Genomic DNA, 25904 nt, shown 5'->3' with positions numbered 1-25904 from the left:
TCTGTCACCCAGGCTGCAGTGCAGTGGCGTGATCTCAGCTTGCTGCAATCTCCACCTCCTGGGTTCAAGTGATTCTTCTGACTCAGCCTCCTCAGTAGGTGGGACCATAGGCGCCCACCACCACCCCTGGCTAATTTTTGTATTTTTAGTAGAGATGGGGTTTCACCACGTTGTCCGGCTGGTCTCGAGCTCCTGACCTCAAGTGATCCACCCACCTTGGCCATTAATGACATCTTGAATGGCATTTACACATTTCAAAACACTTAGTTTGAAAGCTTTTCTGTTTCTTTCCGTTGATATTTAAATCTATCTCTATCATAATAGTATAAACTGAAGACCTTTTGAACTTGCTTCTAGAGAAAGTTACAAGAAATGCTTTAAATACTTAAGTCACTAAAGTGGTTTTAAAAAATAATCCGGCTGGGCGCGGTGGCTCAAGCCTGTAATCCCAGCACTTTGGGAGGCCGAGACGGGCGGATCACGAGGTCAGGAGATCAAGACCATCCTGGCTAACACGGTGAAACCCCATCTCTACTAAAAAATACGAAAAAAAACTAGCCGAGCGAGGTGGTGGGCGCCTGTAGTGCCAGCTACTCCGGAGGCTGAGGCAGGAGAATGGCGTGAACCCGGGAGGCGGAGCTTGCAGTGAGCTGAGATCCGGCCACTGCACTCCAGCCTGGGCGACAGAGCGAGACTCTGTCTCAAAAAAAAAAAAAAAATCCAAGATTTAAAATCTTCATATCAGATAGAAAATAGTAAACAATAGTACACATATTTAAGATAAAATTCAAATTTCATTACTGGAATCATTATTATTATAAATGTAGCATGGCCACTATTTCTAGTTGGCCAGAATTTCTTTCTAGTATAAACACTAAAGTCATTCAGACCAAACAAATATGAGATCATTTATATGAAACTGCTTCGTAAGCGTAAAAAGATTGGAAAAAAAATTATGGCATTAAGAACGGAGTCAAAAATACTGCAAAACACTCGTGATCAAAACTAAAATAAGCACTTGTTAAATTTGGGATGAGGACAGGCAGACAGGAAAAGAACAACATCATTGGATAGTTTAAATTAATTCACTGAGGAGTTAAAGGGCCTGAGCATAGGAAAGAAAAATGGTTAACTATAATATTTAGAAGAATGGCCCTAGAATGTGTACTCCAAAATGGGGGTGTAATAATACATGTACTGGCTAAAAAACATTCTCACTCTATACTTTTTCATCAATTACAGGAAGTAAATTAAATAATTCTCTATTTAGATTTACTATTAGATTTACTACCCATTGCAGTTTTGCAATTTTCCTTTTGTAAGTATTAAATAATTAACACTCTGAATGTTTATTAATCTGAATCTTGATAGAGATAATGACAATTTTCTGTGATTTATAAACTTAATTAAATGAAAAAAATCACCCAGGGGATAAAGTTGAACATTTGAACACACTGCTTTAAATTGTCTAACTCTCCATGAATACTGAAAGAATTGGTGATGCATCAAAATAAATCCCATTGGGACAAATGGTGTTTCCCTGTAGACTAACTGAAACATCTTCTAGTATGATGACAACAGTGCCATATTTGAAGGAAGTTGATTTAACTCCTTTTCTTAAATCCAAATCAGCCTAAAGTGTTTATTATGCCAGAGCTACAAATGCTTGCTTTCTCCTCTTTTTTTCCCCCTGAGTCTTGCTCTGTCACCCAGGCTGGAGTGCAATGGTGAGATCTTGGCTCACTGCAACCTCTACCTCCTGGGTTCAAGCGATTCTCCTGCTTCAACTTCCCGAGTAGCTGGGATTACAGGTATTTGCCACCATGCCCGGCTAATTTTTATATTTTTAGTAGAGACAGGGTTTCGCTATGTTGGCCAGGCTGGTCTTGAACTCCTGACCTCAAGTGATCGCCTGCCTTGGCCTCCCAAAGTGTTGGGATTACAGGTGTGAGCCACTGTGCCCGGCCCTTTCTTCTTTCAATAAAGTATATCTTTCCCCAAAAATCTACATGAAAGGAAGATGACAGCACCTCTTGAGAGCAGGACGTCTCCGTTTTAGGACCTTATTAAAAATGAGCCACAGAAATTTGTATAAATAATTTGATAATATCAATAGCAGTGATGTTCTTTTATATATAATGTGATCCTTCCTAATAGAATGACTCAGTGTATAAAATATATTTAAAAGCAAGTCTGCATCGAAGTATACAGAGTTAACATACCTTTGCTTTAGAGGATAATCCTGGAGCTTTGGCCTTTTTTGGATCAGGTTTGGGTTCTGCACTGCTGGAAATAGAATCTTCAGCAGGTGCTTTGAGAAAAAAAATATATATATACTATAAACTTTAACTAATATTTTATTTTGGACAGGTTAAATATATGATGATGACAAGGAAGCCTGCAGTCTTTTTTTTTTTTTTTTTTTTTTTTTTTTTTGAGACGGAGTCTCGCTCTGCCGCCCAGGCTGGAGTGCAGTGGCGTGATCTTGGCTCACTGCAAGCTCCGCCTCCCGGGTTCACGCCATTCTCCTGCCTCAGCCTCCCGAGTAGCTGGGACTACAGGCGCCCGCCACCTCGCCCGGCTAGTTTTTTTGTATTTTTTAGTAGAGACGGGGTTTCACTGTGTCAGCCAGGATGGTCTCGATCTCCTGACCTCGTGATCCGCCCGTCTCGGCCTCCCAAAGTGCTGGGATTACAGGCTTGAGCCACCGCGCCCGGCCTCGAAGCCTGCAGTCTTAAATGTATCAGTTTATAAGATATTTTCAGTTAGTTTTTCTTTTTTTTTTTTAATGAGACAGGATTTTGCTCTATCTCCCAGGCTGGAGTATAGTGGTGCCTTCACGGTGCTCACTGCAGCCTTGACCTCCTGGGCTCAGTGAATTCTCCCACCTCAGCCTCCCTAGTAGCTGGGACTACAGGACTGTGCCACCACACCGAGCTAATTTTCTTTGCAGTTTTTGTGGAGACAGGGTTTCACCATGTTCAAACTCCTGGGCTCAAGCAATCCACCTACCTTGGCTTCCCAAAGTGCTGGGATTACAGCCGTGAGCCACTGTGCCTGGCTCAGATTTTTTTTTCCTAATAATTTTTCTCCCAAAATCTCTCTTTAAGCATAAGAGGGAAATTAATTCAGAAAATCTATATCTCATTTACCAACATTTAAACTGTAGTTTCATTTGTTTGTTTAGAGACAGGGTTTCTGTCACACAGGCTAGAGTGCAATAGCATGATCAGGGCTCACTGCAGCCTTGACCTCCCTGGCTAAAACAGTCCTCCCACCTCAGCTTCCTGAAGAGCTGGGACTACAGGTGTGTACCACCAAGCCCAGCTAATTAAAACAATTTTTTTTTTTTTAGAGACAGGGTCGCACTATGTTGCCCAAGCTGGTCTTGACCTCCTTGTTCTCTCAAAGTGGTGGAATAACAGGTGTGAGCCACCATGCCCAGCCCAGACTGATACTTTCTTAAGGGTAAGGACATCTTTGATATTCAGTATCTGCTACATAGCAAGATCCCAATAAAAGTTAAAACTGAATATGCACTTTAATAAAGAGTTTTACACATGTAAATTTTTTTTTTTTTGGGAGACTGGTTCTGGCTTTGTCACCCAGGCTGGAGTGCAGTGGTACAATCGTGGCTCATTGAAGCCTCAACCTCCTGGGCTGAAGTGATCCTCCCACCTCAGCCTCCTGGGTAGCTGGGACCACAGGTGTGCGCCACCAAGCCTAGCTAATTTTTGTAATTTTTGTAGAGATGTGGTTTTGCCATGTTGATCAGGCTGTAAAATTTCTAACTTTATAGCATCAACAATTTCTATTCCACTAAATTCAAGAATATTGTTAAGCAGTAAGTCTAAAAATGAATTGGCCACAGGTTATATATTATTGAATTTTATTTATTTTTATTTATTTAGTTTGAGACAGAGTCTTGCTCTGTCCCTCAGCCTGGAGTGCTGTGGCGTGGTCTTGGCTTACTGTAACCTCTGCCTCCTGGATTCAAGTAATTCTCCTGCCTCAGCCTCCTGAGTAGCTGGGATTACAGGTGTGCACCACCACATCCAGCTAATTTTTGCATTTTTAGTAGAGGTGGGGTTTCTCCATGTTGGCCAGGTTGATCTCAAACTCCTGACCTCAAGTGATCCACTGGCCTCGGCCTCCCAAAGTGCTGGGATTACAAGCATAAGCCACCCAGCTTATTATGGAATTTTAGTATCAGGATAAAGAAATCAAGAATTTTCCCTTAAAGAAGGTTAATAAAGTAGATTAAGCTAGATTCTCCCAATTCCTCTTCTAATTATAGTATCCAGGAGCAGAAAACAGTTGTGGAAACCTTAAATGTAGGATGCAACACTTCATAAAGGACTATTTTGATGTGCTATTCCAAAACTCCTTTTGGGGTCAGGTGTGGTGGTTCAAGCCTGTAAGTCCAGCACTTTAGGAGACTGAGACAGGAGGATCGCCTGAGGCCAGGAGTTTGAGACCAGCCTGTGCATCACAACAAAACCTCATCTCTATAAAAAGTAAAAAAATTTAGCCAGGTGTGATGGTGCATGCCTGTAGTCCCAGCAACTTGGGAGGATGAGACACAAGGAACACTTGAGCCCAGGAGTTCAAGGTTGCAGTGAGCTATGATCATGCCACTACACTCCCTCCTGGGTGACAGAGCAAGACCCCAACTCTAAAAACAAAACAAAACAAAAACAAAAAAAACATTTTAGAATTAGAAACCAAATTAGTCACCTTTGTACTCTTAGTACAGTTTCTGGCATAAAATAGGTACTTGACTACTTGACAAGTGTTTGTGAAAGGAAAGTAAGGAGAGAAGGAAGGAGAGCTTGGATCTACGCTGTAAGGAAATGTGATTTAAAAGAGACAAGGCTGAATGTCTTTTTAGAGTTCCTCAGGGCTATTTCCTTCCCCTTTAACCCTCTTAAGATAGAGTTACCTGATGCAGGCTGGAATTTGGCTGGAGCAGACCCTCCCATTGGTTTAGAAGTTGCTTTAGCAGGTGGAGCAGGCTTGGCTGGCATGTTAGCTTTGGCTTTCTCTAGCATGGCCAATACCTGATCTTTAGAAGTTGGCTAGAGAGACAAAATAACATAAAAAGTGAGAGGTCACATAAATGATAAAGTCATACGAAGCTTATGAACAAATCCTCTGTCGAACAAATGACTGAGCTCCTAGTTTTGAAATACCACTGAAGTAAGGGAGGCAGCACATGGTGTCAGAAGTCACACACATTATGAAGTCACACTAAGGTAGGTATCATTCTAGAAGGTCACAGTTTTCACCCCTGTGAAGTCAGCAGATTTTTACTTCTACACTGCTTAATATTTTATTTTTGCTTGTTATGATTTCAAATTGAGACTCACAGGAGGTAATATGGTTTTTTGCTCATATAAATTCATGTTTAATATATATATATATTTTTGAGACGGAGTTTCGCTTGCTGCCCAGGCTGGAGTGCAGTGGCATGATCTCAGCTCAATGCAACCTCTGCCTCCTGGGTTCATGCAATTCTCCTGCCTCAGCCTCCGAAGTAGCTGGGATTACAGGCATGTGCCACCAAACCCGGCTAATTTTTTTGTATTTTTTGTAGAAATGGGGTTTCACCATGTTGGCCAGGCTGGCCTTGAACTCCTGACCTCAGGTGATCCACCTGCCTCGGCCTCCCAAAGTGTTGGGATTACAGGCGTGAGCCACCGTGCCTGGCCCATGTTAAATATATTTTTTAATAGCTTTTAACAGCAGTAGCAGCAACAAGAAGTAGTACCTTTAGTTTCCCAGTAGCCTTGGCCATTTTTTCATATCCTAAATGCATCATGAAGAATGGCAAAGCATCTTGGGCCTTCTTTCGCACATCTCCATTTCGATCTTCTAGGCAGGAGTAGAGATGAGGAACACAAAGGATAAGGTCTGTAGGGGTGGAACGAAGAGTAGGTAGTTTCTCAGCCAGCCAGCCCAGAAGCTGCCAAAAGAAATAAAGACTAGTTACACACTTCAAATGAAGACTGTTATCATGTATGATCTCAGGCTTACTGATTTCATTAGTCTCAAGCACTGAATTAGCTTTCACATTATAACTTTCCAATATGAAATCAGTACTTTTCATAATTCAAGAACTGTGCTATATTTAAATAATATATTCAATGATGACAATCATCTTTAACATAAGGACACATTTCTTTGGACTATATTTGGGTATTAAATTATAAAGCTTTAATAGTTCTTAATACATCTTAAAGATGAAAAAGTTTGACTTATCTCCCTTTAGTTCTGAAAAATATTTAGCTAGAAGACCCAAAGCACTTATTGTGATCAGAAGGTTACAAATTTTACCAAGACTTCTATTTTTTGCCTTATGTTGACATTTTTTTCTATATATCCCTAAAATAGTTCATATTTGTATTTTTCATTTTTGAGACAGGGTTTCACTCCCATCACCCAGGCTGGAGGGCAATGGCATAATCTTGGCTCGCAGGCCAGTGGGATTGGCTTTAGTCATGCAGCATAATTCCTTGGAGATTTATCTGAATTGTTGCATTTACCAGCAATTTGTTCTTAATTGCTAAATAGTATTCCATGTATGGATATACAAGAGATTTGTTTAACCATTCACCTATTGAAAGGTATCTGAACTGTTTCTAGTTTTTGGCTATTATGCAGTAAAATGCTCTACCCTTGAGCTATAATCCCAGTTTTTGGCTACTATGATTGAAGTTGCTATGAATATTTGTACATATTTTTGTATGGACATAAATTTTCATTTTTCTGAAATACATGTCCAAGAGTGCAATTGCTGGCTCATATAGTAACTGCATGTTTAGTTTTATAAGAAAATGCCAAACTGTTTCCTGAAGTGGCTATACCATTTTACATTCCCAGCAGCAATGCATGACTATTTAGGTTTCTCCAGCATTTCACGTTACAATTATTTTTAATTTTAGCAATTCTGATGATTGTATAGTGATATTTCATCATAGTTTTAATTTGCATTTCCCTGGTTGCTAATAACACTGAGCATTTTTTTGTTTTGTTTTTTTCTGAGATGGAGTCTTGCTCTTGTCACCCAGGCTGGAGTGCAATGGCACAATCTCAGCTCACTGCAACTTCCACCTCCCACATGCAAGCAATTCTCCTGCTTCAGCCTCCCAAGTAGCTGGGATTACAGGCGCCCGCCACCACACCTGGCTAATTTTTGTATTTTTAGTAGAGACGGGATTTCTCCATGCTGGCCAGGCTGGTCTCAAACTCCTGACCTGGTGATCCGTCTGCCTTGGCCTCCTAAAGTGTTGGGATTACAGGCGTGAGCCACCGCACAAGGCCAACACTGAGCATCTTTCATTGGCTTATTTGCCATCTGTGTATCCTCTCCAGTGAAACATTTGTTCGTGTCTTTTGTCCCATTTTCTATTTTTATTTTTTTTTTTATTTTTTTTTTTTTTTTGAGACGGAGTCTCGCTCTGTAGGCTGGAGCGCAGTGGCCGGATCTCAGCTCACTGCAAGCTCCGCCTCCCAATGCCATTCTCCTGCCTCAGCCCCCCGAGTTGGGACTACAGGCGCCCGCCACCTCGCCCGGCTAGTTTTTTGTATTTTTTAGTAGAGACGGGGTTTCACCGTCTTTGATCCGCCCGTCTCGGCCTCCCAAAGTGCTGGGATTACAGGCTTTTTTCTATTTTTAAAAAAATTTTCCCCTAAAACAGGCTTGGCCATGGATACCCATTTTCTGATTTTTCTGTTGTTGTTACTATTGAGTTTTCTGAGTTCTTTGTATATTCTAGATACCAGTCCGTTATTGGATACTGGCTTACAAATATTTTCTGTTGTTCTGTAGCTTGTTTTGTTATTTTCATGTGGTTTTTTTGCAGAGTAAAAGTTTTTAATTTTCACGTAGTCCAATTTGTCAACTTGACTTTTATGGATTATGGTTTTGGTTTTAAGTCTAAGAATTCTTTGCCAGCCTTACATCCTGGAGATTTTCTAGTTTGCCCTTAAAAGTTCAATAGTTTTATGTTTTACATTTAAGTCCATAATCTGTTTTGAGACAGTGAGGTTTAGGGTGAGGTTCATTTTTTTGTTTATGGATGTTCAATTGCTCCAGAATCATTTGTTGAAAAGACTATACTTCCTCCATGGAATCAGTTTGTAGCTTTGTAAAAAATTAGTTGATCATATTAGTGTGGGTCTATTTCTGGGTTCTTTCTGTTGTTCCAATGATTTATGTGTCTATCTCCACCCCATTCTCCTACTACCACTATCACAGTGTCTTGATTACATTAGCAACATAGTATGCTAATTGTAAAGTGATTCCTCCTTTTTTTGTTTGTTTGTTTTTGAGACGGAGTCTTGCTCTGTCACTCAGGCTGGAGTGCAGTGGCGCGATCTTGGCTCACTGCAACCTCTGCCTCCCGGGTTCAAGTGATTCTCCTGCCTTAGCCTCTCAAGTAGCTGGGACTACAGGCTCATGCCACCACGCCCAGCTAATTTTTGTAGTTTTGGTAGAGACAGGGCTTCACCATGTTTGCCAGGATGGTCTCGATCTCTTGACCTCATGATCTGCCTGCCTTGGCCTTCCAAAGTGATGGGATTACAGGCGTGAGCCACCGTGCCTGGCCCTCACCATTAAGTTTCATGTTCTCTGTAGAGGTTGTTATGCAGATACTTATATCAAGTTGAGGTAATTCTCTTTCATTACTAACTTGCTGAGAGTTTTTAATCATGAACACATGTTGGATATGTCAAATGCCTTTTTTCCATCAATTGATATAATCACGAATTTTGTTATTCTGTTATGATTACTCTGATGGATTTCTGAATGATTTTTTTTTTTTGAGACGGAGTTTTGCTTTTGTTGTCCAGGCTGGAGTGCAATGATGTGATCTCGGCTCACTGCAACCTCTGCCTCCCGGGTTCAAGTGATTCTCCTGTCTCAGCCCCCGGAGTAGCTGGGATTAGAGGCGCCCGCCACCACGCCTGGCTAATTTTTCTATTTTTGGTAGAGATGGGGTTTCATCATGTTGCCAGACTGGTCTCGAACTCCTGACCTCAGGTGATCTACCCACCTTGGCCTCCCAGAGTGCTGGGATTACAGGCGTGAGCCACCGCAACTGGCTTTTTTTTTTTTTTTTTTTTTTTTTGAGATGAAATCTTGCTCTATTACCCAGGCTGGAGTGCAGTGGCGTGATCTCAGCTCACCGCAACCTCTGCCTCCTGGATTCAAGCGATTCTCCTGCCTCAGCCTCCCAAGTAGCTGGGATTATAGGCCCGCACCACCACACCCAGCTAATTTTTTATATTTTTAGTAGAGATGGGGTTTCACCATGTTGGGCAGGCTGGTCTCCAACTCCTGACCTCAAGTGATCTGCTCGCCTCAGCCTCCCAAAGTGCTGGGATTACAGGCATGAGTCATTGCACCCAGCCTCTATTTTTATGTTTGATTAAAACCTCTGATTTTCATAAGAGCTATTTATGCCGGGCGCGGTGGCTCAAGCCTGTAATCCCAGCACTTTGGGAGGCCGAGACGGGTGGATCACGAGGTCAGGAGATCGAGACCATCCTGGCTAACCCCGTGAAACCCCGTCTCTACTAAAAAAATACAAAAAAATAGCCGGGCGAGGTGGTGGGCGCCTGTAGTCCCAGCTACTCGGGAGGCTGAGGCAGGAGAATGGCGTGAACCCGGGAGGCGGAGCTTGCAGTGAGCTGAGATCCGGCCACTGCACTCCAGCCTGGGCGACAGAGCGAGACTCCGTCTCAAAAAAAAAAAAAAAAAAAAAAAAAAAAAAGAGCTATTTATGACAAACCCACAGCCAATATTACACTGAATGGGCAAAAGCTGCATGGATTTCCTTTGAAAACCAGCATAAGACAAGGATGCCCTCTCTCACCACTCCTATTCAACATAGTATTGGAAGTCCTAGCCAGGGCAATCAGGCAAGAGAAAGAAATAAGGGTATTCAAATAGGAAGAGAGGAAGTCAAATTATCTCTGTTTGCAGATGAACATGATTGTATATTTGCAAAACCCCATCCTCTCAGCCCAAGAACTCCTTAAGCCGATAAGCAACTTCTCAGGATACAAAATCAATGTGCAAAAATCACAAGCATTCCTATACACCAATAATGGACAGAAAGCCAAATCATGAGCAAATTCCCATTCACAACTGCTACAAAGAGAATAAAATACCTAGGAATACCTCTTCAAGGAGAACTACAAACCACTAATCAACAAAATAAGAGAGGACACAAATTGAAGAACATTCTATGCTCATGGATAGGAATAATCAGTCTCATGAAAATGGCCATATTGTCCAAAGTAATTTATAGATTCAACGCTATTCCCATCAAGCTACCATTGACTCTCTTCACAGAATTAGAAAAAAACTACTTTAAATTTCATAAGGAACCAGAAAAGAGCCTGTATAGCCAAAACAATCCTAAGTAAAAAGAACAACGCTGGAGGCATCATGCTACCTGACTTCAAACTATACTACAAGGCTACAGTAACAAAAACAGCATGATACTGGTACCAAAACAGATATATAGACCAATGGAACACAACAGAGGCCTCAGAAGTAACAGCACACATCTACAACCATCTGATCTCTGACAAACCTAACAAAAACAAGCAATGGGGAAAGGATTCACTATTTAAAAAATGGTATTGGGAAAACTGGCTAGCCATATGCAGAAAACTGAAACTGGACCCCTTCCTTACACCTTATACAAAAATTAACTCAAGATGGATTAAAGATTTAAACCTAAGACTTCAAATCATAAAAACCCTAGAAGAAAACCTAGAATACCATTCAGGACATAGGCATGGGCAAAGACTTCATGACTAAAACACCAAAAGCAATGGCAACAAAAGCCAAAATTGACAAATGGAATCTAATTAAACTAAACAGTTCCTGCACAGCAAAAGAAACTATCATCAGAGTGAACAGGCAACCTACAGAATGAGAGAAAATTTTTGCAATCTATCCATCTGACAAAGGGCTAATATCCAGAATCTACAAGGAACTTAAACAAATTTACAAGAAAAAAACAAACAACCCCATCAAAAAGTGGGCGAAGGATATGAACAGAAATTTTCAAAAGAAGACATTTATGTGGCCAACAAACATATGAAAAAAAGATCATCACTGGTCATTAGAGAAATGCAAATCAAAACACAATGAGATACCATCTCATGCCAGTTAGAATGGCGATCATTAAAAAGTCAGGAAACAACAGATGCTGGAGAGGATGTGGAGAAATAGGAACCACTTTTACACTGTTGGTTGGAGTGTAAATTAGTTCAACCATTGTGGAAGACCACTGTGGCAATTCCTCAAGGATCCAGAACTAGAAATACCATCTGACCCAGTAATCCCATTACTGGGTAATACCCAAAGGATTATAAATCATTCTACTATAAAGACACATGCATATGTATGTTTACTGCAGCACTATTCACAATAGCAAAGACTCGGAACCAACCCAAATGCCCATCATGTTAGACTGGATAAAGAAAATATGGCACATATACACCATGGAATACTATGCAACCATAAAAAAAGATTGAGTTCATGTCCTTTGCAGGGACATGGATGAAGCTGGAAACCATCATTCTCAGCAAACTAACATAGGAACAGAAAACCAAACACTGCAATTTCTCACTCGTAAGTGGGAGTTGAACAATGAGAACATATGGGCACAGGGAGGGGAACATCACACACTGGGGCCTGTCGGGGGTTGGGGGGGCAAGGGGAGGGACAGCATTAGGAGAAATACCTAATGAAGATGACGGATTGATGGATGCAGCAAACCACCATGGCACATGTATACCTATGTAACAAACCTGCATGTTCTGCACATGTATCCCAGAACTTAAAGTATAATTAAAAAAACAAAAAACACAAAACCTCTGATTTTATCATTTAAATGTTTAAGAAAAGGGAAAAATTCCACAAAAAGCCTAGTCCTCTAGAAAGTGTTATTGATAAAGAAGCATGTGAAAGGAAGAAAATGGAAGCACATGAATACAAAGGCCCCAGGAATGTGGTTTCATTTTATTAATTGTTTTATAATGAAACTCATTCTAACCATAAATGCGTATTTATCAGACAGGCCCAAGCCCCTATGGAAGTAAATGACATGAGTAACGCACACGATTGATTAATTTATGATACTAACCTCTTGCCTCAAGAAAGGATTTTCCTTTTTGAGCTCTTCAGAAAGATCTTCTCCTTCCAGCCATTCCTTCATGCCAGTCTGTTCTGCCCAAGCATTTACAGTCGCTAGGGCAGCAGCTCGAACATTGTTCTAAATGGAGAAGATAATCAGCAAAAATAATATCTACCACAGTTTGGAGGTAGGGGGTAATCACTGTTGCTTTATGAACATGAACAATGGAGGGTTCTCTAAGGCCCACATGAACATACATGAAGCCATCTTCTCTAAAACAGAAACTAGTTCTATGATTATACTAAAACTCCAAAGTAAAGTAGAAATATAAAACTCCAAATTGTAAAACTTGTGTACTCAGTTAATCAGGCAAAACAGTGAGTGATCTGGGCATAAAATATCATGTAAGAATAAACTCCTAGGCCGGGCGCGGTGGCTCAAGCCTGTAATCCCAGCACTTTGGGAGGCCGAGATGGGCGGATCACGAGGTCAGGAGATCGAGACCATCCTGGCTAACACGGTGAAACCCCGTCTCTACTAAAAATACAAAAAATTAGCCGGGCGAGGTGGCGGGCGCCTGTAGTCCCAGCTACATGGAAGGCTGAGGCAGGAGAATGGCGTGAACCCGGGAGGCAGAGCTTGCAGTGAGCTGAGATCCGGCCACTGCACTCCAGCCTGGGCGACAGAGCGAGACTCTGTCTCAAAAAAAAAAAAAAAGAATAAACTCCTATATTTTGCTTCCTGAAAAGCTGCGGGCATTTACGTCTATGTCTGTCTGCTAAAGAATGAAATTCTAAATGTTAAAGACAACATAATGGTTAAGACTGAAATTGCTAATAAACTGATTGAAAATTAGTTATGTTTTTATATTAATTTACATTAATATTAAAATAGCACAAATTATATTAAAGTTCCTCAAGTTAAATAAATTATACATTATATTCAAATATTTAGTCTAGGGCTAAACATTGTAACCTTCAATGATATTTCAGTGACTTCTAGGACTATGAAACTACAAATATCTTGCTGAGCTACTAGAAGATCCCACTCTAATAGTTCAGAAAAATAAAAGTAGAAAATAACTTAATGAACTCCAAATTCACGTCTTTATTCACTATAGCAAAATGTTACACAATTATGTTATAATCATAATAGCAACCATTTGTCGTGTGCATACTATATGAAACAAGCACAATAAAATGTACCTTACATACAGACTCATTTAATTCTGTAAGAAAGAAATATCACAGATAAAGAAACTGACCCTCAATGAAGATAGCTTATCTAAAAGTCACAAAACTAGTAAGTGATATCTGGTCACCTTAATCCTGCCTGGAAGATAAAAATGTTTACTGTTTTTCTTCTAATATTTCCATCTTTATAAAGTTTATAAGGTCTTTACATTACTCTAAAAAGAGAATTATCTTTAACCCAAGAATATGGCTGGCCTATTCCAGAATGGAGCCGTGGTGAAAAGAGTTAGGTTTACCTTGCTGTCTCCAAGGACTGTGATGATAGGGATGCCTAAATTTTTTACATGTTGCTTAATATTTGGGCCCATGGCTACTGCCAGTTGTTGCAGGATATTCAATGTTTGCTGTACCTGAGTGGAAAGAGCCAATACTTTATGTTGAAACCATAAGCAAGTTGCGTGCAAACTTCCATAAATTTGCTGCTATACTGTCAATACAGCAGGATATTTCTGGCCTACTCAAGAGACAGAGACATTGGCTTGTCATGCTATTCTACTTAGATTATTCTAATTATTTTGTAGGCAGTGGCCTCTCTTTTTATCATCAGTTCGTAAAACTAGATTATCAGAATTTTAGACCAGAGATTATGGTACTTTACAACTTTAAGGTAAAACCTAGTTTATGGAAATCCTGATATAAAAATCCACATTTAAAAATAAGAAATTATTATGTTTATGTATATTACAAGCAGTTTTATACAAATATATTCAATACTGGATTTCTGCAAAAAGCAAATTCTGACTCATAAAAATTTGATGAATAAATCTGCCAACTGCCATCATATCTTGAGATACACTTAATAAATTAAAGGCAGCTATTTCTAGTTCAAAGCAAAGAAAGTAATCACTTAGTTTTTGCTAGTGAAGGCTACACTGAAAACGTAACTCCTGCAGCAGTGGGGAGGGAAGATAAAAAGAAGAGTCGTATGCTCTACATACCAAGATTTTATTTGAATCATTGAGTCGACCCTTCAAGGCAGTTGGAAGTTCACCTATATTCGGTTGGATAAATTTTGCTTCATTGATAATACCTGCCACTTCATCTAGGCCTTCTTTCCTAATCTTCCAATTCTTATCACCAATCTTAGATACCAACTCTGAAGTGATTTTATCACTGAAAAACAGAAAATAACCTTTAATTCCAGACTCCAAAAAAATGATGATATCACATAAGTTCCCCTCACTGAATTCAAAAAGAACATTCAGAATTCAATACAATGAATGAAATAAACCATTTCACAGACTGGAACCTACCTGATCTCCGTCCTCGGCAAAAGATCAACGACATCATTGCTCCCATCATCTGGTTCATCTCCATCTTCTCCTTCATCTGTACCACTTGTGCTATGCTTGGAAATTCCCCTGGTTGGAGCAGGTGGGCTTTGTCCCTGCATCTATACACAAATGAATGAGTAAGGGTAATGAAATTTATATAATAGGATATGGGAACAAACAAATTAGAGAGGGTGCCCGTGTCAAACTCTCATTCCTTTATAATACCTATTTACACAGTAGGTAATTTGACTGCTATCTAGATTACAATTTTGAGACTACATGTCAAAAGGTATTTTTATACAAAACCTACTAGAAGGCGAGGTGTGGTGGCTCACACTTATAATCCCAGTACTTTGGGAGGCCAAGGCGGGTGGATCATCTGAGGTCAGGAGTTCGAGACCAGCCTGGCTGACATAGTGAAACCTCAACTATACTAAAAATGCAAAAATTAGCAGGGTGTGGTGGTGCACACCTGTGGTCCTAGTTACTAGAGAGGCTGATGCAGGATAATCACTTGAACCCAGGAGGAATAGGTTGCAGTGAGCTGAGATTGCCCACTGCACTCCAGCCTGGGTGACAGAGCCAGATTCTGTCTCAAAAACAAAACAAAACAAAACATTCCCCCAAAACTCGTTAGAATTATGAAGCTGTCTTTTGACTTATATACTCAAGACAATACAGAGCAAGTGTACCAACACTCAGCAATTTCAGTTAGAAATATTATTTGAGGGGGTCTTTTTTTTTTTAAGACGGAATCTTGCTCTGTCGCCCAGGCTGGAGTGCAGTGGCGTGATCTCGGCTTACTGCAAGCTTCGCCTCCCAGGTTCACGCCATTCTCCTGCCTCAGCCTCCCCAGTAGCTGGGACTACAAGCGCCTGCCACCATGCCCAGCTAATTTTTTGTATTTTTAGTAGAGACGGGGTTTCACTGTGTTAGCCAGGATGGTCTCCATCTCCTGACCTCATGATCCGCCCACCTTGGCCTCCCAAAGTGCTGCAATTACAGGCATGAGACACCGCACCTGGCCGAAGAGGGTCAAGTTTTTAAATTTATGTTTTTATTTTAAATTTTTAAAAAATGTTATATTTGGCCAGGAGCAGTGATTCACGCCTGTAATCCCAACACTTTGGGAGGCTGAGGTGGGAGGAGTGCTTGAGTCCAGGAGCTCAAGACCATCCTGGGCAACAAAGGGAGACCTTGTCTCTACAAAAAATTTTAAAAATTTGCTGAGCATGATGCATGTGGTTCCAGCAACTTGGGAACTAAGGCAGGAGGACCACTTGAGCCTGGGAGGTTGAGGCTGCAGTGGGACATGATTGTGCCAATGCACTCCAGCCTGGGTGACAGAGTAAGACCCTGTCTCTAAACAAAATTAAATAAACTTATATTTAATGTACTTTTTGTTTTTTGTTTTTTTTTTTTTTGAGACGGAGTCTCACGCTGTTGCCCAGGCTGGAGTGCAGTGGCGCGATCTCGGCTCACTGCAAGCTCCGCCTCCCGGGTTCCCGCCATTCTCCTGCCTCAGCCTCCTGAGTAGCTGGGACTACAGGCGCCCGCCACCGCGCCCGGCTAATTTTTTGTATTTTTAGTAGAGACGGGGTTTCACTGTGGTCTCGATCTCCTGACCTTGTGATCCGCCCGCCTCGGCCTCCCAAAGTGCTGGGATTACAGGCTTGAGCCACCGCGCCCGGCCTTTAATGTACTTTTTGACCAGGTAATACATTTACAACATTTGACATTGTATCAAAGAACGTAAAGAGAAAAATCTCCCATTCTATACCATAGCTACCTAGTTATCTTCCTCATAGATAAAATCATCGGTTGGTTGTGGTGGCTAACACCGGTGATCACAGCATTTTGGGAGGCCAAGATGGGCAGGTCACCAGAGGTCAGGAGTTTGAGACCAGCCTAGCCAACATGGTAGAACCTCATATCTACTAAAAATACAACAATTAGCCTGGCATAGTGGCGCATGCCTGTAATCCCAGCTTCCCAGCTGAGGAGGCTGAGGCAGAAGAATTGCTTGAACCCGGAAGGTAGAGGTTGGAATAAGCCCAGGAAGCGCCACTGTACTCAAGCCTGGGCAACAAGAACGAAATTCCATCTCAAACAACCAAACAAAACAACCCAAAAACAAAACAGACAAACAAACAAAAAAAAAAATTTTTTTTTTTCTTCTTTTTGAGACAGAGTCCTGCTCTGTCACCCAGACTGGAGTGCAGTCGCATGATCTTGGCTCATTGCAACCTATGTCTCCCGGGTTCAAGTGATTCTTATGCCTCAGCCTCCTAAGTAGCTGGATTCCAGGGCATACCACCACACTCGGCTGAATTTTTTTTCTTTTTGAGACAGAGTCTCGTTCTCTTGCCCAGGCTGGAGTGCAGTGGGGCAATCTCAGCTCACTTCAAGCTCCGTCTCCCGGGTTCACGCCATTCTCCTCCCGAGTAGCTGGGACTACAGGCGCCTGCCACCACGCCCGGCTAATTTTTTGTATTTTTAGTAGAGATGGTGTTTCACCATATTAGCCAGGATGGTCTTGATCTCCTGAACTCATGATCCACCCACCTCGGCCTCCCAAAGTGCTGGGATTACAGGTGTGAGCCACGGCGCCCAGCCACTCGGCTGATTTTTGTATTTTTAGTAGAGATGGAGTTTCGCCATATTGGCCAGGCTGGTCTCAAACTCTTGACCTCAAGTGATCTGCCTGCCTCAGCCTCCCAAAGTGATGGGATTATAGGCATGAGCCACCAAGCCCAGCCAAAATCATCAATTTCTTATGAACTCTTCCAGGGATACTTTATTGTGCATAAAAGCAAATACATATTCTTCATTCCAGAAAGACGGAGTCTCAGTATGTTGCCCAGGCTGGCATGCAGTGACTATTCTAATTGTGATCCCACTACTGATCTGATCTGCATGGAAGTTTTGACGTGCTGTTTCTTTCTTTCTTTTTTTTTTCTTTTTCTTTTGAGAAAAGGTCTGTCTCTGTGGCCTAGGCTCGAGTACAGTGGTACAAACATGGTTCACTGGAGCCTCAACCTCCTGGGCTCAGGTGATCCTCCCACTTTGGCCTCCTGTGTAGCTGGGACCACAGGCATGTGCCACCATGCCTGGCTAATTTTTTGATTTTTTTTTTTTTTTTTTTGTAGAGACAAGGTCTCATTTTGTTGCCCAGGCTGGTCTTAAACTCCTGGGCTCAGGGGATCCTCCTGCCTTGGCCTCCCAAAGTGCTGGGATTATAGGCATGAACCACTGCACCTGGCTGACCTGTTCTGTTTCTGATCTGGGCCAGTTCACCTCTCCTTGGGCAACCTGGTGGCCTCAGCTCCTGGGAGGTCACAATACTAATGCTGAACTTACTGTGGACACCCAACTGGCACAGCACACTACAGCCCCCAAAACATCTGCGCTTAAGCAATCCTCCTTCCTCAGTCTCCTGAGTAGCTGGGACTACAGGTATGCACCACCACACCCAACAGTTTAGTCTTAATTAATGAGATTCTCAAGTCCGCTAACAGATTGCATCATTTGTGGAAATTTTACCTTCTCAAATTCTGCATCTATCTGGGATAGGAGGGCAGGTTTCTCATCCTCAAAGAACATTCGCAAAGAGGGACCAACATACAGATACATCACGCCAAGCAGGGTTATGGCAGCAGTCCTCACAGCCTGCCAGACAGAAGAAAAAGAACTTTTTAAATCACAAAGATGGCAATAATAACTTTTTAAATCACAAAGATGGCAATACTGCCCTATATATGTTGTTATGTACTCACTGGGTTTGTTGCAGCAAGAGCTGTCTTCACATTGCTAATGAAAGCTTTGACATTCAACCTAGAAGAAACACTTAGAATTAAAAGCAAACAAATGAAACCCTCAAAATACTCAATAGAGTTTTATAAAGCCAGACTCTAGGACTGGCTTCCTTTGGCAAAGTTCTCACTTTTTCTCTTCCTACACTAACTTTATTTTATTTTGTTTTATTTATTTGAGACACAGTCTTGTTCTGTAACCTAGGCTGGAGTACAGTACATGATAGCTCACTGCAACCTCTGCCTCTCTGGTTCAAGCAATTCTCATGCTTCAGCCTCCCGAGGAGCTGAGATTACAGGTGTGCAACACCACACCCAGCTAATTTTTTGTTTGTTTGTTTTTAGTAGAGACGGGGTTTCACCGTGTTGGCCAGGCTGGTCTCACACTCCTTACCTCAAGTGATCCACCTGCCTCAGCCTCCCAAAGTGCTGGGATTACAGGCTTGAGCTACCGCACTCAGCCTCCTACACTAACTTTAAAGTGAGCTTTGAATACTATCTATATGCTGACAATCCTTTCATGCTTAAATACAACTCTTAAATCCAATCTTGAACTCTCTCCTGAACTCCAGATTCACATCATCCAGCTGCCCTTGTGATATTTCCATTTGTATACCTGGAAGACACCCTACATGTAATATGTTGAAACCAAACTCCTGATTGTCCTCACTCCAATCCCAAAATCTGTTCCTCCCAGTCTTCTCCACCTCAGTGAAGAGCCACATTTTTCTTCCAGTTGCTCAGGCTATCCTTGACTTTTTGAAGTTATCTCTGACTTGTCTCTCTCTTATATCCTGTTCTGTTCTGCTTTTTAAACATCTTTATCAGTTAAAACCCTTCCACTTCTACAGTCTATGTCCAAGCCGCCAGAATTTCTCGACAGAATTATTCCAATAGCCTACTAATTCGTCTTCCTGTCTTCGATCTCCTGTTTTCTCTGACAATAGTCAGAATATGAACCCGTTACTCTTCTGCTCAAAAATCCCCTAATGCCTTCCCAACTTAACTCAAAATGTTGAGGCCCCATATGACCTGGCCCCCTATTCTTTCTCCAGCTTTATCTCCTACCACTTCCTACCCACTCACTCATTGTCCTATAGCTACATTCTGAAGGAAATACACTCGTTGCTATTTTAAATATATCACATGTGCTTCTACCACAGAGCTTTTGGCATTTGCTCTTCCCTTGGTCTAGAATGCTCCTCTCTGATTATCACAGCTTGCTCTCTCATATCCTGGTCTCTGCTCAAATGTCTTTTTTTCAGGAAGAACTCTTCAACTACTATATAGAAAACAACACCATCTAAACTATACCACATTATTCCATTTAACCCCTCATCCTGCTTTACATAAACATATATATGTAAAAATATATATATCTCTATTTTTTGAGATGGAGTTTTGTTCTTGTTGCCCAGGCTGGAGAGCAATGGCATGATCTTGGCTCACTGCAACCTCCGCCTCCTGGGTTCAAGTGATTCTCCTGCCTCAGCCTCCTGAGTAGCTGGGATTACAGGCATGTGCCACCACACCCAGCTAATTTTGTATTTTTAGGAGAAGTGGGGTTTCTCCATGTTGGTCAGGTTGGTCTCGAACTCCTGACTTCAGGTGATCTGCCTGCCTCAGCCTCCCATAAGTTCTGGGATTACAAGCATGAGCCACCGCACCCGGCCTGCCTGCCTCTCTGTCTCTCTTTTTTTATATATATATGTACTGTTTATTACCTATCTTTCTTTATTCAAACGTAACTCCCACGAAACAGAAATTTAATTTCGCTCATGATGTATTCTGAAGGACTGGAACAAACAATTGGAACACTGTAATAGCCAATATGTAATTGTTTAATACATGAATAAATGAAAGATCGTAACAAAAAAGAGGAAAATATGTGGCTTTTATAAGTGACATGCCAAGAGATTTGTGTTATATCAAAGACTGTACAATTAAGAGGAATTATAACAATACCCTCAACTATGGGAGAACACCACAGATAATAACATAACAAACATCAAGCCTGTAATCCCAGCACTTTGGGAGGCCGAGACGGGCGGATCACGAGGTCAGGAGATCGAGACCATCCTGGCTAACACGGTGAAACCCCGTCTCTACTAAAAAAATACAAAAAGCTAGCCGGGCGAGGTGGCGGGCGCCTGTAGTCCCAGCTACTCGGGAGGCTGAGGCAGGAGAATGGCGTGAACCCGGGAGGCGGAGCTTGCAGTGAGCTGAGATCCGGCCACTGCACTCCAGCCTGGGCGACAGAGCGAGACTCCGTCTCAAAAAAAAAAACAACAACAACAACAACAACAACAACAACAACAGTTCTTTGCTATTTGAGTAAGTTCTAGAATAGTGTTTTTTCAATCAGTAGAACTCAAAATATCCTTTCACGGGATATTAACAAACATGTTGCAAAATGTAGCATGGCACAGACAAAGGCAACATAGTATAGCAGTTACATCATTCTTTCTCCAAACCAGAATGCCTGGATTAAAATCTTGGTTTTGCCACTTTCCTAACTATGATGGGCCCAAATTACTTAAACTTTCTGTGCCTTAGTCCTCATCTACAAGATAGAGATAACATAATGCCTCACATAGTTTTTATGACGATTAAATCAAATGAATTATGATTTAGAAAGTGCTTTTTAAAAGTACCTGGAATAAAGTAAACTGTATAAAGTTTTGTTTTAAATAAACAACTGTGCTCTATATGCAAATAAGTTTGAGAACAGTGGGTTAAAGTTAAACAAGCTCTTCTATTGAAGATTTCTGAGAGCATTTCATTCGTCAAGGCATACTATAGGTCTTTAAACAAATGTAATTTTATACAGAAATTTCCTAATGTATTTGACTAGAAATTCTTGGAACTGGATTTTCTGTGGGACAGCTATTAATGCTTAAGGAAAAATAACTTAGAGAACTCTTTCAGTGAATATTAAAATGCAGGAACACAAGCCAATATAGACCTTTGAGAACAAAGGTAATTTTATTTTATATAAATGAGACAATCCAGCTCTCACGCTTCAGAAATAAGCAGCAATAGCTACGACGAATCACGACTTAGAAACTGACAGAACATTTAACTATTTTCCACTTGATTTCGTTCCGACTTACCCAGAAAAACCAAATTCTTTTATGGCATTTGATAGCCAATTCAGAGTTTCTGACTGATTTTTGGGATTCTTTTGTGAGAAAGCCATTGACACAACCTGAAACGGGAAAACCAACAGATCTGTGTTTTATCTCGTTATTTCTTATAGAAATACACATGACATTAAGGCAGATGTGCATTAAACAGAGTTTTCTGATGCTAAAACAACTGCAAGAATGCCTTAGGAACAAGAGTTAACCTACACAAGAAAATGAGGTGAGTGACAGTGGGACTAAAAGGCATTCTGGACTGTTTATAGCTTTTCAGCAATTACTCTGCATTACAATATCTTTTATTTTTACAGACAAGGTCTTGCTCTGTCACCCAGGAGTACAGTGGCACAATCATCAATCATTGCAGCCTCGAGAGCTCGTGGGCTTTCACTGTCTATAGAATGTTTTGTTTGTTTGTTTTGAGACAGTCTCACTCTGTTGCCCAGGCCGGAGTACAGTGGCATGATCTTGGCTCACTGCAATGTCTGTCTCCCGGGTTCAAGTGATTCTCCCGCCTCAGCCTCCCTAGTAGCAGGCATTACAGGTTAATTTTTATATTTTCAGTAGAGACGGGGTTTCACCACGTTGGCCAGGCTGGTCTCAAACTCCTGGCCTTACGTTGTCCTCCCGCCTCGGCCTCCCAAAGTGCTGGGATTACAGGTGTGAGACCCTGTGTCTGACCGAATATTTTTGACTAACATAAATTTTCATCACTAGGCAATAGAGTATTTTTAAAGGTAAAAATGGAAATGCAGTATCAAAGGGCCGGGTGTGGTGGCTCATGCCTGTAATCCCAGCACTTTGGGAGGCCGAGGCAGGCGGATTACCTGAGATCAGGAGTTTGAGATCAGCCTGGCCAACATGATGAAATCCTGTCTCTGTTAAAATTCAAAAATTAGGCAGGTGTGGTGGCAGGTGCCTGTAATCCCAGCTATGCAGGAGGCTGAAGCAGGAGAATCACTTGAACCCAGGAGGGTTGCAGTGAGCCGAGATTGCACCACTGCACTCCAGCCTGGGCGACAGAGTGAAATTCCATCTCAAAACAAAATGCAGTATCAAAAAAGATTTTACTTGAGAAGATAAAAACTAATGTTTAATTAGTAAGCTTAAAGTTTGGGTAAAAAAATTAGGAAAACTGGAGGAATAAGAGTTCTGTGTTACCTGTTCAGCAGTCCACGGTAACATACAGGCTTCAGCTATTGCTGTCATAGCTTCTTTTGCATTGTTCCCACATTTCACATCTCCAATCTTGTCCACAAGGCCATCTAATACAATCTGAGCTGACGTTTTGGAAAAATTTCCCTTCTGGGCAATCAAAGCAACTATGTGAAGTTTCATTTGCATCACCTGAACAAGGATAAGTTCATAAAGTTAGGAGCAAGCCAAGGACATTTATTTATTTACTTGTATTAACAGCATGTAACAGATATGACATGGTTAGGGACAGCTGAGAACACAACTAAAGTAAAACGAGGATTTTAAACAAATATGCAAAATAATTTGTATCCTTTAATTGTTACCAATTACTTAACTGACAGTGAAGAGAGGGGAAAAAAAGCTACTCAGTGTTCCAAAATATTAACAAATAATATTGCACAGAAAGTTTATGAATTGAAAAATCTGATTTTTTAAATTTTCCTCCTCTTATGATTATTTGCATTTAGTACTGAATACACATCCTAAAATACACAACAAATTACTACTGACTGTATAACTGAGAATTACTACTAGGGCTGCCTACAAAAACATTATAACCCTCTTATACACACACATAACGCAGAACTTGAGAGATTTTAGAGAACTTGTTGGCTTTTAAGTAAAAGAATAAAAACATCTGTGGAAAATAATTTAAAGATATTATTGTGATGGCAGATCTATGGGATTAAGGACCCCTTTGCTCATAAATATTTTTCTTTGTATTGTGTGAATATTTTAACTTTGTTAAGCCACTAGAAATTCTATTATACAGATTCATTTAGGTGACAAATACCCCCACTTATTTATTTATGTATGTACGTATTATTTGACAGATTCTTGTTCTGTCGCCCGGGCTGGAGTGCAGTGGTGTGATATCAGCTTACTGCAACCTGTGCCTCCCGGGTTCAAGTGATTCTCATGCCTCAGCCGCCCAAGTAGCTGGGATTACTTATAGGCACCTGCCACCACGCCTGGCTAATTTTTGTATTTTTAGTAGAGATGAGGTTTCACCATGTTGGCCGGGCTGGTCTCGATCTCCTGACCTCAAGTAGATGTCAAGTGGATATCACCTCAGCCTCCCCAAGTGCTGAGATTACAGGCGTGAGCCACTGTGCCCAGCCACACAAACACCCTCTTTTAAAATGCAATTATCGCCTGGCTCATGCCTGTAATCCCAGCACTTTGGTAGGTTGAGGCAAGAGGAATGCTTGAGCCCGGGAGTTTAAGACCAGCCTGGTCAATATGGAGGGACCCCAGTTCTACAACAAGTACAAAAATTAGTTGGGTGTGGCCTTCGCCTGTAGTCCTAGCTACTTGGGAGGCTGAGGCTGCAGAGAGACATGTTCACACTACTGCACTCTAGCCTGGGCAACAGAGTGAGACTTTGTCTCAAACCCCCAAAATTTGACATAGCAGGCGTGTGAAAAAAATAAAAATGTAAAAAATTTTAAAAATAATCCCAAACCAAAAAACAAAACAAAGAAATGTAATTATCTTGAGTGGGACTTCTGCAATTGTAGAGTCAACACCTCTGAAAAACTGATCTTCCTTAAAGCAACATAGAACAGTGGCAAAAACTATACAAATCAACTTACCTCACAACTTTGACAATTAAAAAAGGCTTGTAACAATACAAGAACCATTTAAAGACAGGATGCTGAAATTTCAGTAAGGACAGTGAGGTTTCTGGTGATTTAACTTGCCTTGTTCCCCTTTTCTTCCAGCTCCACAGTAGCCTTCAAAACCCGAAGTCTTGTAACCATAGCAACTATGAAAACCAAGAGCTGTGCAGCCACTGGCAGGTGGGGGGACAGCTCAGGTTTGGACTTCCTCAGAAAGTTTTGACCCAAAGTACTGTCTTTTCTGGCTGCTTCCTAGAAAAGCTCCATTTGAAGGGCCTGTTATTTGACTGGACTCTAGCTAGCTCAGTGGTAAGAGCCCTATCCCCAGGGATTTTGTTGAAAACAACAAAAACAATGAGCGGCAACTGCTTAACATCTAACATCAGAGCTGTGTAAGTCCACAATACCAGTTGGGGGAAACCAGCTTGGTCAAAAACATAAAAGGATCTAGGGAATGAGATATCCACAGAGGACTCTGAGAATCTAGAAGGTCGTGCGAATATTCAAGGTTGTGTGTATGCCCAGGAAAGACTGAAAAGGGCCCTAATCTCGGATCTCTGACTGACCTTCAAGACCTTGCTTTAAAAGTGAATTCCAGGGTAAAGCTGTAAAGTGCCTGAGTATCTCTGGCATGAACCAGCGCGCGCGCGCGCACACACACACACACACACACACACACACACACACACACACACACACACACACACACACACACACACACACACACACGCCCTTGGCAGAGGGTGGGAGACAGATCATATTGGTTCAAGGCATTTAAGAAAATCTGTCCAGTCATTAGCTCGTCATTAAGTTAACCGAGGAGAGAGTCTTTGGTGGCTGAAAATCAAAATCACAATGAGATTACACTTCATACTCTCTAAGAATTTGAGAAAAAAATTAGCAAGGTGTAGTGATGCACGCCTGTGGTCCCAACTACTCTGGAGACTAAAATGGGAAGATCTCTTGAGCCTAAGATGTCAACGCTGCAGTGAGCCACGTTTGCACCACCACACTCCAGCCTGGACAACTGAGTGAAGGCCTTTCTCAAAAAAAAAAAAAAAGAAAAAAAAAAGTGCTGTGAGAGCAAGAGGACAACTCACAACTCAAGAATCTTTTAGAATATTTAGCCTTTGTGGAGCTGGCCTATACGAATAAGGTGCTATGTAACCTATGTAACACAATCTAAGGGAAACACAGTGTATGAGAGAGCTAAACATCCTAGAGGGAAAACAAGAGGTGGCAGCAAAAGAGAAACCAAAAAGAGACTAGCAGGATGCCAAAAATAAACCTGATACATTTCAAGTTTGTATAGCATGAGGTCTATTTTATGTACATCTAGAAAAAGAGAAGGAAACTTTTTCTCATTTTCCTTCCTGCACCACTTTCCTATACTTCCCTCTATACCCGCCCCTTAGACTAATAACTTGGTACTGCTAAATTTC

The 25904-nt window shown here is 41.3% G+C and overlaps 1 protein-coding gene across 5 annotated transcripts in view; it reads right to left on the bottom strand.

The window, feature by feature from the left end:
* CKAP5 (cytoskeleton associated protein 5) overlaps nt 1-25904 on the bottom strand; it is a 102111-nt gene that overhangs the window by 23363 nt on the left and 52844 nt on the right. For all 5 annotated transcript variants that reach the window (XM_050757518.1, XM_050757522.1, XM_050757521.1 and 2 more), the window contains exons 17-27: nt 22805-22990; nt 21614-21708; nt 18465-18522; nt 18232-18357; nt 14668-14807; nt 14353-14527; nt 13651-13764; nt 12171-12299; nt 5771-5965; nt 4943-5078; nt 2223-2311 (exon numbers count right to left, since the gene is read on the bottom strand). In XM_050757518.1, coding sequence (XP_050613475.1) covers nt 2223-2311; nt 4943-5078; nt 5771-5965; nt 12171-12299; nt 13651-13764; nt 14353-14527; nt 14668-14807; nt 18232-18357; nt 18465-18522; nt 21614-21708; nt 22805-22990 — 1443 coding nt within the window. The remainder of the gene's footprint in view (nt 1-2222; nt 2312-4942; nt 5079-5770; nt 5966-12170; nt 12300-13650; nt 13765-14352; nt 14528-14667; nt 14808-18231; nt 18358-18464; nt 18523-21613; nt 21709-22804; nt 22991-25904) is intronic.

The sequence above is a fragment of the Macaca thibetana genome, chromosome 14, assembly GCF_024542745.1.
Source record: "Macaca thibetana thibetana isolate TM-01 chromosome 14, ASM2454274v1, whole genome shotgun sequence".
NCBI classification, from domain to species: Eukaryota; Metazoa; Chordata; class Mammalia; order Primates; family Cercopithecidae; genus Macaca; species Macaca thibetana.
Note: the sequence above shows the minus strand (reverse complement) of the source record. Positions and strands in the feature narration are given on the sequence as shown.